The sequence below is a fragment of the Panthera tigris genome, chromosome E1 (assembly GCF_018350195.1).
Source record: "Panthera tigris isolate Pti1 chromosome E1, P.tigris_Pti1_mat1.1, whole genome shotgun sequence".
Taxonomy (NCBI): domain Eukaryota; kingdom Metazoa; phylum Chordata; class Mammalia; order Carnivora; family Felidae; genus Panthera; species Panthera tigris.
In genome coordinates this window covers 49,243,983-49,256,094 of record NC_056673.1, presented here as the reverse complement: position 1 = coordinate 49,256,094, position 12,112 = coordinate 49,243,983, and the positions used below count along the sequence as shown (strand labels likewise).

At 49.7% G+C, this 12,112-nt stretch overlaps 1 protein-coding gene across 1 annotated transcript in view; it reads left to right on the top strand.

Annotated features, from left to right (window-relative positions):
* Nucleotides 1–12,112, top strand: part of WIPI1 (WD repeat domain, phosphoinositide interacting 1) — a 30,974-nt gene that overhangs the window by 10,541 nt on the left and 8,321 nt on the right. Inside the window, exons 4-6 of the mRNA XM_042967170.1 lie at nt 1,493–1,589; nt 10,658–10,755; nt 11,358–11,450. Of these exons, the coding sequence (XP_042823104.1) occupies nt 1,493–1,589; nt 10,658–10,755; nt 11,358–11,450 (288 nt within the window). The remainder of the gene's footprint in view (nt 1–1,492; nt 1,590–10,657; nt 10,756–11,357; nt 11,451–12,112) is intronic.

Sequence of the window (12,112 nt, the reverse complement as noted above, 5' to 3'; positions counted from 1 at the left end):
AGGAAGGTGTTTACATTTTATTTTTCTGCCCGGTAAAGGTGACGGGCCCCATTTTTCTGAGCTGTGAGAAGTCCTATTGGGAAAACAGGACAGGCTTTTCCCTGGAGGAGAGCCTGTCAGGGTTTATTGGGGGGGTTTTGTAGTATTTTTAGGGGCCTTTGTCTCCAAGTGTTGTCTTTTAGGATAAAAGGATCTGGCCTGAGAACAGTGGTTCTCAGACTTAGGTGTGCATCAGAATCACCCGGGGTACTTGCTTGAAACCTCCCAAACCAGAATTTCCAGGGATAGGCCAGGCCTTGCCCCTCAGGTGCTCGGATGCCTCCTCAGAGCCTGAGAACCACTAGCTTAGAGGAAGGCGAGTCAGATGTGTGTAGGGGTCGTGGGCAGCTGCTCAGAGTGAGGAAAGAGCTACCCCACCAAAACTTCCTTCCCAACAGCCCCTCACCGGCACCCAACGTCTGTACTGGTGCTGAGCTACGGGTTCCGTCCCTTTATGCACCCAACGTCCACCCCGTGGCCTGTTTCCACTCGGTCGAGAGCATGGCCATCGGGAGGAAACCCTACGCCTGGAAAGCCTCATTTGAAAAGAGAAGGGTCTCCCTGCACTGGAAAGGGGGGCCCAGCGGAAGGAGCCGGGCACGGGGCGGGGGGGCACCTGGGACAGGAGGTACACACAAGGGCGGAAGGGCTTTCCAATTCCCTTTAGGAGGGCTGGAGAGAGTACGCAGAAGTGGGTCTGGAGGAGACTTGAATCGAATGAAGGTAGAGCTGGCGATTCTTCGGAGGGGATGATACCTACGATCGGCAATACAGAGGGAGCAAAGAAACCCACGTCTGTACAAGAGGGAGGCTTCGTTATGAGCGCCGAAAGGGAGCCTGTTTGGTGGGAACGGGGACCAAAAAGATTACCCCCAAATTGTCCTAAATGGCAAAGGGAGTCTGATCAGGAAGTGTCCGGGAATCCCTGTGCTAAAGAGAGGGACAAGTACCCCTCCCCCAAAAGAACCTCAATCTCTAAATGAGAAATTTTAAGATCTTGTATTTTATGCTTCTGTTCAGGTGCACGCGCACGTGCGTGTGTGTGTGTGTGCGTGCGCGCACGTGTGTAGACGGGAACATAATCTTCACATGGATCCTCAAGATCCTGCCTCCCTTACTGGGGCTCCCGGGTGGCTTGGTCGGTTAAGCGCCCGACTCTTTGATTCAGGCTCAGGTCACGATCTCACGGTCCATGAGTTCGAGCCCCGCCATCTGTACCGGTCAGCACAGAGCCTGCTCAGGATTCTCTGTCTCCATCTCTCTCTGCCCCTCCTCTGCTCTCTCTCTCCCGTGCACGCCAAACAATAAGTAAATAAACATTAGAAACAAATTCTGCCTCCTTTAGGAGGCTTGGAATCAAGTCAGGGCTCGCACGAAAGATGAGCGATTTCGGCTTGGTCGGCTTCTTTCCGAGGAACCGGCCCTGTGGACTGATGGGTCTGTGTGCTTACAGAGGCTGCTGGTGTGCCTGGAGGAGGCCATCTACATCCACAACATCAAAGACATGAAGCTCTTGAAGACCATCCTGGATATTCCTGCCAACCCAGCAGGTGAGTCCCAGAATCGGGGAGGGCCCCCCCCACAAATCCCATGTCCAGCGGCTCCTTTCACGGGCTGGATTCCCTCCTCAGTTGAAAACCCGAAGCAGCATTTGTGGGGTCTGAGTCCTGGTGGTGTTCACCTCGGCGCTTTGCGTTCGTGGGGCCAGGTTCCAACCATATCAGGCCCCACGTCCTCCAGCACAGTGGCGTGGCCACCACGGCAGCCTGCGAGAAACCCCTTCCGTCTGGGACCCACTCTCAGTGAACGTGTCAAGGCATTTAAAGCAGACGGGTAGGAGGCTTCATGCATCTGATGCTAAAAGGTGTTTACCCCTAATTATTTTCTGTGGTTGTTCAGGGCAGAGCAGGTGTAATGCTCAGAAGCAGGTCTTGACTTGGCGTGTCTGCACGAGTAGGAGAGAGGCTGTGAGGAATGCGTTTTATGAGGTTACGGTGAAATCTCTCTACTCGGGCGATGCGCTAAGATACTGGTTTTGAACTAAACTCTTCAGATATAATACCGTTTGGTAAGTTCCTCGTGTTAAGAATGGGAACTGATTGGTCTTGGTAGATTGAAAGAGCAGATGACTTCCCCAAGCTAGAAGTCAACAAGAGGGGCACCCGGGTGGCTCCGTCTGTCAAGTGTGCAACTTGGGCTCAGGTAATAATCTCGCGGTTTGTGAGTTCGAGCCCCGCGTTGGGCTCTGTGCTGTCAGTGCAGAGCCTGCTTGGGATCCTCTGTCTCCCTCTCTCCCTGCCCCTCCCCTACTCATGCTCGCGCTCTCTCTCTCTCAAACATAAATAAACATTAAAAAAAAAAAAAAAGCAAACGAGAAGGAAGTCCTTCGTTGTGCAGGAGGGTGGAGAGTCGTCACACTAGAATAATTTGTGCGCCCCGTGATTCAGGTTAACATTTGTAAATTATATTCTAGTTTCTCAGTAAGTGACCGCTTCAGTTTACAGCAGTTTCCTAATTCTTTGACTTTCTCTGAATTTCAAGATCAGTATGGCCCAACCCAAGTCACTAGGCTCTTTGGGCCTCAGTTTGTTTGTTTGTTTTTATCTGTAACATGGGATATAGTACTGCCCATCTCGCAGGATCAGCTGAGAATTACAAGAGGTTGTGTTTGTGAAAGCCACCCGCCCACAGGCTGCCAGGCGGTAAAATCTCCTATGCCTCCTCTCCGCCCCCCCTTCTCAATCATACAGATGGCCCTTTGCTGCCAACTTCAGTGCTTTAAAATCTCAGCTGTGAAAAAAGAGATTTTAAAAGATCAAAGCAGGGCGCCTGGGCGGCTCAGCTGGTTGAGCATCGACTCTTGACTGGCTCAGGTCATGATTTCAGGGTTCATGAGATCGAGCCCCACATCGGGCTCTGTGCTGTCAGCACAGAGCCCCCTTGGGAATTCTGTCTCCCTTTCTCTCTGCCCCTCCCCCACTTGCTCTCTATCTCTCAAAATACATAAAAATGAACCTTAAAAAAAATAAGTGATCAGGGGCGCCTGGGTGGCTCAGTCGGTTGAGCGTCCGACTTAGGCTCAGGTCGTGATCTCGCAGCACATGAGTTCGAGCCCTGCGTGGGGCTTTGTGATGACAGCTCAGATGGAGCCTGGAGCCTGGTTTGGATTCTATCTCCCTCTCCCCCACTGCCCTCTCCCCCGCCCCGCCCCGCCCCGCTCACACTCTGTTCTGTCTCTCAAAACTGAATAAGCATTAAAAATTTTTTTTTAATTTTTTATTTATTTACTTTTTTTTTACATTTATTGATTTTTGAGAGACAGAGTGAGACAACGTGAGAGTGGGGGAGGGGCAGAGAGCGAGGGAGACACAGGATCGGAAGCAGGCTCCAGGCTTCTGAGCTGTCAGCACAGAGCCCGACGTGGGCCTCGAACCCACACACCGTGAGATCATGACCTGAGCTGAAGCTGGACGCTCAACCGACTGAGCCCCCCAGGTGCCCCAGAAAAAAAAATTTTTTTTAAATAAATAAGTGATCAAAGCCATTTTGGCCGCTCTAAATTTCTGTGAGATGATGACTTTAAGTGAAGGAGCTATGGGCCATCAGTGTTTTGTTCTAGGAACGTGAGGCTGAGCTGCTCTGGAAAACGTACGTGTTGCAGAGGCACCGTGCACCTGCTGCCACAGTAGGTGCCGCCAGGCACAGATGCACACACCCAGCAGGGACCCCAGATCTAGCCCACCGGTCCCTGGAGACCGTGTGCTGGGTGACACAGCCCAAGACAGGGGCTCCGGCACCTTGCGGGGCGAGGACCCAGCACGGGACCCTGCAGTGCGGACAGTTCAAAGGAGGATGTGCTCTTCCCATAGGGCAGGGGAGGTGCTGCGGAATCTGAGCAGAACGCATGGCAGGGGTTGGGGGGGGTGGACCTGAACTTGACCTTGACAGATTGGGGGCAGAGACCACCCAGGCGGCCTGGGTTCTCCATTTCTCTGGAAAGGCCGGGGGTTCGCACAGCCAGCACCCTTGCCAGTGGAGGGGCCTGTGTGTTAGCAGCGGTCAGTTTCACGTGTTTCTGCGGGGACACGCTCGGCCTGCCTGCAGGACTGGCCCCACTCCTCCCAGGAAAAGCACTTTCTCCCGATCTACTCTTAATGTTTAGCAAATGTAGCTGTTTTCCTTAGCTCAGAAAAGCCCTTGGTTGCCTCACTTTTTGCAGTTTAAACGGGGAGGAAAGAAGGTTGGAAAGGGTGGGCCTTTTGTGTTTTCTGTTAGAGAGAACGGGTGTTATTTGTAAAGGAATAATTTTATCTCGAGAAAAGTTAGAAACAGTGGGAGGTGTTTTTTCTGTCCCAGATAAACGTTATGAATGGATTCAAGGGCAGAGTTAGCATTTCCTTCTGAAAGACCACGCACGGGGTGGGTCGAAAGACCAAAATATGCCTTATGACACTTTTGATGTTCTTTGGAGAGATAGCCCAAGACTTTTTTTCAAATGCTGAAATTTATAATTAGCATCTCAACTTCCACCGAGCCCCCTTTGTGCTCCAGTAAAACGGGGATGATAACATTTACTCCGCAGAGTCATTCTGGGGAAGATTAACTGAGGGCAGGGAGCGAGCGAGCGAGAGCAAAGGCACGGAGGGCTCTCCGGGTCAGGCGGGCTCACTCACTACTCCAGCCCCTGCCCGGAGGGCAGCCTGACACGGTCAAAGTTGCACTCGCAGTGACGTGCCCGGTTTCTTGCTCAAGAACAGTCAGCAGACTCTGAGCTGTCCAACCCAGGAATATAAAGGATTCAGTGACCAGGAGTCTCCTTGCTTCTCATTCCCTCATTTATTTATTCTCTAAATGAAAATATAAGACAGGAACTCCGGCTCTTGGTTTGATAACTCCTTATTGGGTACACAAAGGAGACAGAGTCCCCCGTCCAATTGGCCAGAGCGCACGGATTCTGAGTGTATTGAAAACTAGTGAGCGCCAAATAAATGACATACACAGAACTCTACCCTTGCTTCTACTCAGTATCCAGTGCAGCTGTAAATTTCCTTCCTTTTGTCTGTGTTCGTGTTGTGGCCATTCCTGTTGTGTCAAAGATTGCAGGCTGTTTCCTTTAAAGAGTTTGGCCAGTCGGGGCTCAGAGTTAATTTCCTGCTAGCACAGCAGTCTGTGCGCTGAGCAGTGAGGGTGGAGATCTCCATCCAGATTCTGCCAACTGCAGATCTTAACGACCTTCCACGAGTACTGAGGGAGCAGTCTATACCACACAGCAGTGCGTATAACAGAACAAAGTAGCAGTTTATACCCCAGCGAGTGCTCTTTCTGAGAAGGGTCACACGGATGGGGTAGATGGCTCTCCGTTTGCAGTCACCCAGAACATTTGCAAACACAGAGATTTCTGTCTATTTTTGAGAACTGGAAAACATATGCTAAGACAGTCATCAACCCAGAGGGAACCACACTGTATAAATCACTGTTAACTTGCACTATAAATACCCAGGTGAGGATGATTTAGAATCCTAGGACTTCCAATTCCAGCCGAGGACCCTGTTGGTCCTTGCACTGATAACAGGCACTTCTTTTCCAGCCGCAGAAGAATCACAGCCCAACAATTTCAGGGAAGTTACAGCTGCCAGTGATTTATGAGAATGTGTATCCATTCTAAAATAAATACAAAAGCCACACCAACACCTAATTCCTATATAGAAAAAAGACTAGGAGAAAATATGCTCAAATATGGAGAATGGTGCAAAGCCTCTGAGTTTTAGAATAATGAGTGATTTTTTTTTTCTCGCTTTCTATTTTCTGGACTTTGCAAATATTTTTACACTATGACTTTTCTGTTATAAAATGTTATCAGAGACAAACCTTATTTCCTTCCTCAAGAGGGCTTTATGTGACATCTGTGATGGAAACAGAAGACGGGTAGGAAGGTAATATCTAAGCCTGAAGCAAACTCTTAATGCTCTCCCTGGGGGGCTTCAGAAGAAATAAAAATGCATTCTTATAGCTGATTGGATTTGGCTGAGAACTGGACCATAGGAAACTGAAGGAACTCACAGTAAGCATTTCTGGGGACCTTCGTTAAGTCCGCAAAGGTTGGTGTGCAGGGTCCCTTGGCTAAATTGAAGTGCACTGGCAGAGATGTGAGACCAGAGGCGAAGCTCTCAGATGAGTGGTTATGTGTCAGAGTATGCCCGTCCGTGGCATCATCCTTTCCCTGTTAGAATCTAGGGTCACTTCACTCTCTATTAGTACAGAAAGTTCGATGTCGGCTGAAGAAGTTGAAGCCTTTCCTCCTTTCTGGGATGTTTGCATTTTAATAACAACAACAACAACAAAAAACTCTGAAGTTCACCTCACACTGTCAGAATGGCTTTTATCAAAAAGACAGAGATACAAAGTGCTGGCAGGGTGTGGAGAAAAGAGAACCCTCGTGCACCGTTGGGGGGAATGCAAACTGGTGCAGCCACCACGGAAAGTAGTACAGAGGCTCCTCAAAAAATTGAAAATAGAACTACCTTATGACCCAGAAATTCCACTTCTGGATATTTATGCAAGAAAGAAAAGAAAAGAAAAGAAAAGAAAAGAAAAGAAAAGAAAAGAAAAGAAAGAAAACATTAACCCAAAAAAGATCACCTATACACCCGTGTTCATTGCAGCATTATTTACAATAGCCAAGACATGGAAACAACCATGTCCATTGGGTAAATGGATAGAGAAAATGTGTGTGTGTGTGTGTGTGTGTGTGTGTGTGACAGAGAGAGAGAATATTTGCACATATATATGTATATATACATACCTATATATATGCATATGCATATATATATATGCGCAATGGAATGTTATTCAGGCATTTAAAAAAAGGAACTGTTGCCATTTGGGACAAAATGGATGGGCCGTGAGGGCATTATGGGGAGTGAGAGCTGGAGGAGGGTGAAATGGACAGAGGGGTGAAAAGGTACGAAGTCGCAGCTGTCAAGTAAGTAAGTCACGGGATGTCACGTACAGCATGGTGGCCGCATCGCTGAAAGTTGGTAAAAGATCTTCAAAGCTGTCATCGCGAGAAAAACACTTTCATAACTGTGTGCAGTAGCAGCTGTTAACAAGACTGAGCACGGTGATCCTTTCACGATGCAGGACAAATAACAGACCATTATGTGGTGCATGTAAAACTAACATAACCTCATCTATGTCAATTACACGTCAATTAAATTAACAAAAAACAAGACACCAAAACACGAAATGGCAACTGAAAGTATCTGTCCAAGCTCTCTGCCCAAATACCTCCCGTTCTCCCCGCCACAAAGATGGGCCTTGATATCTTCAGGGAGAGGGTGTCAGTAAATGCAGACTTTGCGTCTTAGAATGTCAAAGCTGGGAAGATCGCTGTACCCCCCTCAGGTCGCGAAACATGAGCAGGTGGCCTCCAAAGCCCTCCGATGACTCAGCCGGGGCCACACAGTAGATGGCAGGCCTGAGTCTTGACTGCCCGTCCTCAGCCTAGCCCTGCCAAACGGATATTCTCAAAACACTGGGCTTTTTTTTTTTTTCTTAGCAGCGAGGTTGAGCCCTAATTCACAGGCCGTGTGATCCACCCACTTTAAATGGTGCACCATTCGATAGCTTTTAGTATAACCACTACCACAATTTGAGAACATTTTTCCTCACCCCAGAAAGAAACCCCATACCTTTTAAGCCATCACCCCCTGGATCCCCAGCCCAGATAACCCTAATCTACTTCATGTCTGTCTAGATTTATCTATTCTGGCTGTTACACGTAAGTGGAATCGTAATACAATATGTGGTCTTTTGTGACCCGCTTCTTTCACTTACATATTAGAGCATGTATTCAGGGGCGCCTGGGTGGCTCAGTCGGTTAGGCATCCAGCTTCGGCTCAGGTCATGATCTCACGGTCCGTGAGTTCAAGCCCCGCGTCGGGCTCTGTGCTGATGGCTCAGAGCCTGGAGCCCGTTTCAGATTCTGTGTCTCCCTCTCTCTCTGCCCCTCCCCTGTTCATGCTCTGTCTCTCTCTGTCTCAAAAATAAATAAACGTTAAAAAAAATTAAAAAAAAAATAGAGCATGTATTCATTCTATTGTCTAATAGTATTCCATCATAAGGGTACTATTTACCGCTATTCATTAGCTGATAGACATTTACATTGTTTCCTTTTTTTTTTTTTTTTTTTTTGAGGGGATTGAGAGAGAGAGAGAGCAGGAGCAGGGGAGGGGCTGAGGAAGAGGGAGACAATCTTAAGCAGGCTCTGTGCTCAGCACAGAGCCCCACACGGGGCTCGATCTCACAACTGTGAGATCATGACCTGAGCCCAAATCGAGTCAGATGCTTAACTGACTGAGCCACCCAGGCGCCCCCGTTTCCACTCTTTGACTCTTACGATATTGCTACGAACCTTTGTATACAGGTTTTTATGTGGCTGTACGTTTTCGTTTCTCCTGGGTACATACCTAGGAGTAGAATTGGGGGCTTATAGGATACCTCTATGTTTAACCTTTTTAAGGACTGCCAGACTGTTTTCCAAAGCCATGCCTATCTTACCTTCCCAGCAGCAGTGTAGGCGGGTTCCAATTATCTGCCTTTTTGATTATAGCCATCCTAGTGGGTGTGAGGTGATATCTCATCATGGTTTTGATTAACACTGCCTTTATATATATATATATATGTATACATATATATGTGTGTATATATATATATGTATATATATAAAATTTATTGTCAAGTTAGCTAACATACTGTGTCTACAGTGTGCTCTTGGTTTTGGGGGTAGATTCCCATGATTCTTCGCTTACATACAACACCCAGTGCTCATCCCAACAAGTGCCCTCCTCAGTGCCCATCACCCATGTCCCCCTCCCCCCTCCACCCCTCAACACTGCTTTTTTTTTTTTTTAAACATCGTGCTCAGAAACGTCCAGCACGTACCCACCACACTTGTAAGATCTTAACTCTTTGGTGGGGTCCTCAAGCCCTTCCCCTGTTGCCACATCCAGTCTCTCAACCATCCCTTCTGCTGAGCAGCCCTGTGGGAACCCACCGCGCAGGCCGCCCCAACCTCCCAATGCGCTTCCCTCCCTTTCCACGAGTTTCACAAGATCACAGTGCCTTCTGCCTGCCAGCTGCTGTCGGAATTGCGCTTGCGTGGCAAAGAGCCCGGAGGAGATGGGGCATTGTCGCCCGGGCAGAACTGGGGAGACATGAGAGTCCCTTCCTAAGGGTGGGGCTGAGAGTGATCGTGTACAGGCAGGGAGGGGTTGCAGGGTGCCGGGGCACACAGGTAAGGGCTCTGGGCCCCGTCACTTTCCTCCCACGGTTCTGTATGTCGAGGGCCAAGGGCACAGCCCTGGCTATGTCCTCAACAAAGCCAGAGAGCAGGAGGGAGGACCTGGGTTTCGCTTCTCAACGATGGATTTTTTTTTCCTCTGCTTTTCCCCCCAGCAGATTAGGTTGGGTACATTTTAGCCTAAAGTTTTTATTATGTAATTAACCCATTTCATATGCCGACTTGTCACAAAGATGTTGCAGTTTGTATTTAAAAAGATGTCTCTCTTGCCTAATCGCGAAGAGCTTATGCTGCTAATGCTTTTGGTTCTAACAATTCTTTGAATTCACTTCTGTCAACATACACTTCTACTATTAATCCAGACCATTGTTGTGAAAATCCTTTACTTAAACGCTTTTCGGATTTACCCCCCCCTCTCCCCCCCCCCCCCCCCCCCCCCCCCCCCCCCCCGCCTTGAGTCTCCTCATAAACAAAAATAACTTAGGTCGGCTCAATGGTGTCATTGGCTGTTTACCCTTCCAGAATATTGTCCGGGCATCTTCAATCCAAAATGTCCTCTTTCAGGGCACTTGGGTGACTCGGTCAGCTGGTTGGGTGTCTGGTTCTTGATTTCAGCTCAGGTCATGGTCTTGTGGTTCGTGGGGTCGAGCCCCAAGTTAGGCTCCCCATGGACAAGGCTGAGCCTGCTTGGAATTCTCTCTCTCCCTCTCTTTGCCCCTCCCCCACTCGCACTCTTGCCCTCTCTCTCTTTCAAAATAAACATTTAAAAGAAAGGCCCTCCTCCCTCAGATGAGCTTCCACCTCTGGGGGCCCCCATCTCTCTTCTCAAGGCAGGACGTTTGGCTTAGATAGGGGACAGTTTGTAAATGGGTCCTTCCCCCCACCCTCCGCCTCCTGTTCTCCATCTTGACATGACTGGCCAGCTGCAGGTTAATCGCCTGCAGGAAGGCTACGACATGCTGCCTTTTCATAGCAGGAAGATTTATTTCCGTGAAGAGTAACTTCTCTTACAGCCTTGGAGGGTAACGCAAGAGAAGTGGATGTGGTTTCAGAGCCCGGGGGGTGAAATGGCAAGAAGAGCATTTTCAGTGTTCTGAGTTCGTATTGCTTCTCTGGGGAGAAGACACGGCTGGTCATGAGGTCATGAGGTCTTCCCCTGCGAACTTCAAGGGCGTAAATTAGAAGGTTTAGAAGAACCACCTCAAAAGTCAACATCGGCTAGGCTATTCCTCCCCTCGCCAGTAGGTGGCACTGGAGTCGCGCGGTTTTCAGATGCCCTTTCCAGGCAGGGTTTCATCTGCGGTTCATTCTTTGCAGGTCTCTGTGCCCTCTCTATCAACCATTCCAATTCTTACGTGGCCTATCCTGGAAGCCTGACCACAGGCGAGATTGTGCTTTACGACGGACACTCCCTGGTGAGCTGGCAGGGGCGAGGTGTGGAGGGAGAAGCCATCCTTGGGGGGGGGGGGCGGGGGTCTGTCCTGGCCACGGAGGTGGGGTGTGGAGGACAAGGCAGTAATATTGCCCTCGCTGCCATCAGTCAATGTGACCGTGAGGCAGCACGCCTGGCCCGGCGAGACGTCCACGGTGTGGCAGAAACTGCTCGCCAGCTGGCGGCCCACTGTCAGACTGAAAGTGTCACGCTGTGCCATGTCACAGCCGGTGACAGTGTGCAGATGTTTCACATGCCCTGTCCCCTGCTCTCCGAGGCTTCACGGAGACGATGGCTGCGGGAAGTCACCCACAGCTGCGTGCGAGGACGGCCACGGCCGCATCGCCCGCGTGGGGCATGCGGCTGGCTGTCCGTCATCCCGAGGGCGGGACAAGGGGTAGCGACGGAAGGGCTCTGGAGGCAGAATCTAGATACACTCGGAAAGGATGAACGGCTTCTCTGGAAATGGCCGGTGGGAAGGGAGAGACAGGGCGCCCAGCAAATGAGGGAGGGTGTTTGGGAAGAAAAGAGAGAGGAGAGGGATCTTCCCCAGCATCGATATCCATTTTCCCTTGTTACCAACAGAAAACTGTCTGCACGATTGCTGCCCACGAGGGGACGCTGGCCGCCATCACCTTCAATGCCTCGGGCTCCAAACTAGCGAGCGCATCTGAAAAAGTGAGTTCACTCCCTGCACCTCGTGTTCAGGGGGCTCTCAGGTCAGGGCTCCACTGGATGGCTCCCTCAGGACCAAAGATCTGAAGAGATGAGACTGGGGACAAGGACTGACTGGTCTCTGGACCCACTCGGAGTCCATATCCGAGGGGAGTCTCTGACCCACGCACGCTGTGTAGACTGATACGTTTATTAATTCAACAGACCAAAGACCTATGCTAGGCAGGATACGAGATATGTGGCACAGAAACTGGTGGTCTTATTGAGAAACGTGTGTGCGCGTTATCCCTAGATGCAGACAGATTCTGCATTTCATAAGCAGTGTCAACAAAATGTTGTGCTTTCAGAAGAAATTGATCTCTTCTGACTGGAATGGTCAGGGAAGGTGATCAAGGTGAATTTCAAATGCCACGAAGCACAAGTGGTTTTTGACAGGGACAGGCAATATTCTAGGAAGCCTGAGCATTTCGAGCAAACACACACAGAGCCTTGGGGTGCAGGGTGGGGAGGGAAAAGGGACCCAAACGTGCCAAGAATTGCTTCTCTGGCAACGTACAAACAAAACCCCCCTATGCTCAACACTTTGTGCCTCCCCCTTAGAGACAGGTGTTCCACACCAATAAAACAAGCTCCCCTCTGAAGGGACGTCTCTGTCCGAGGCCATC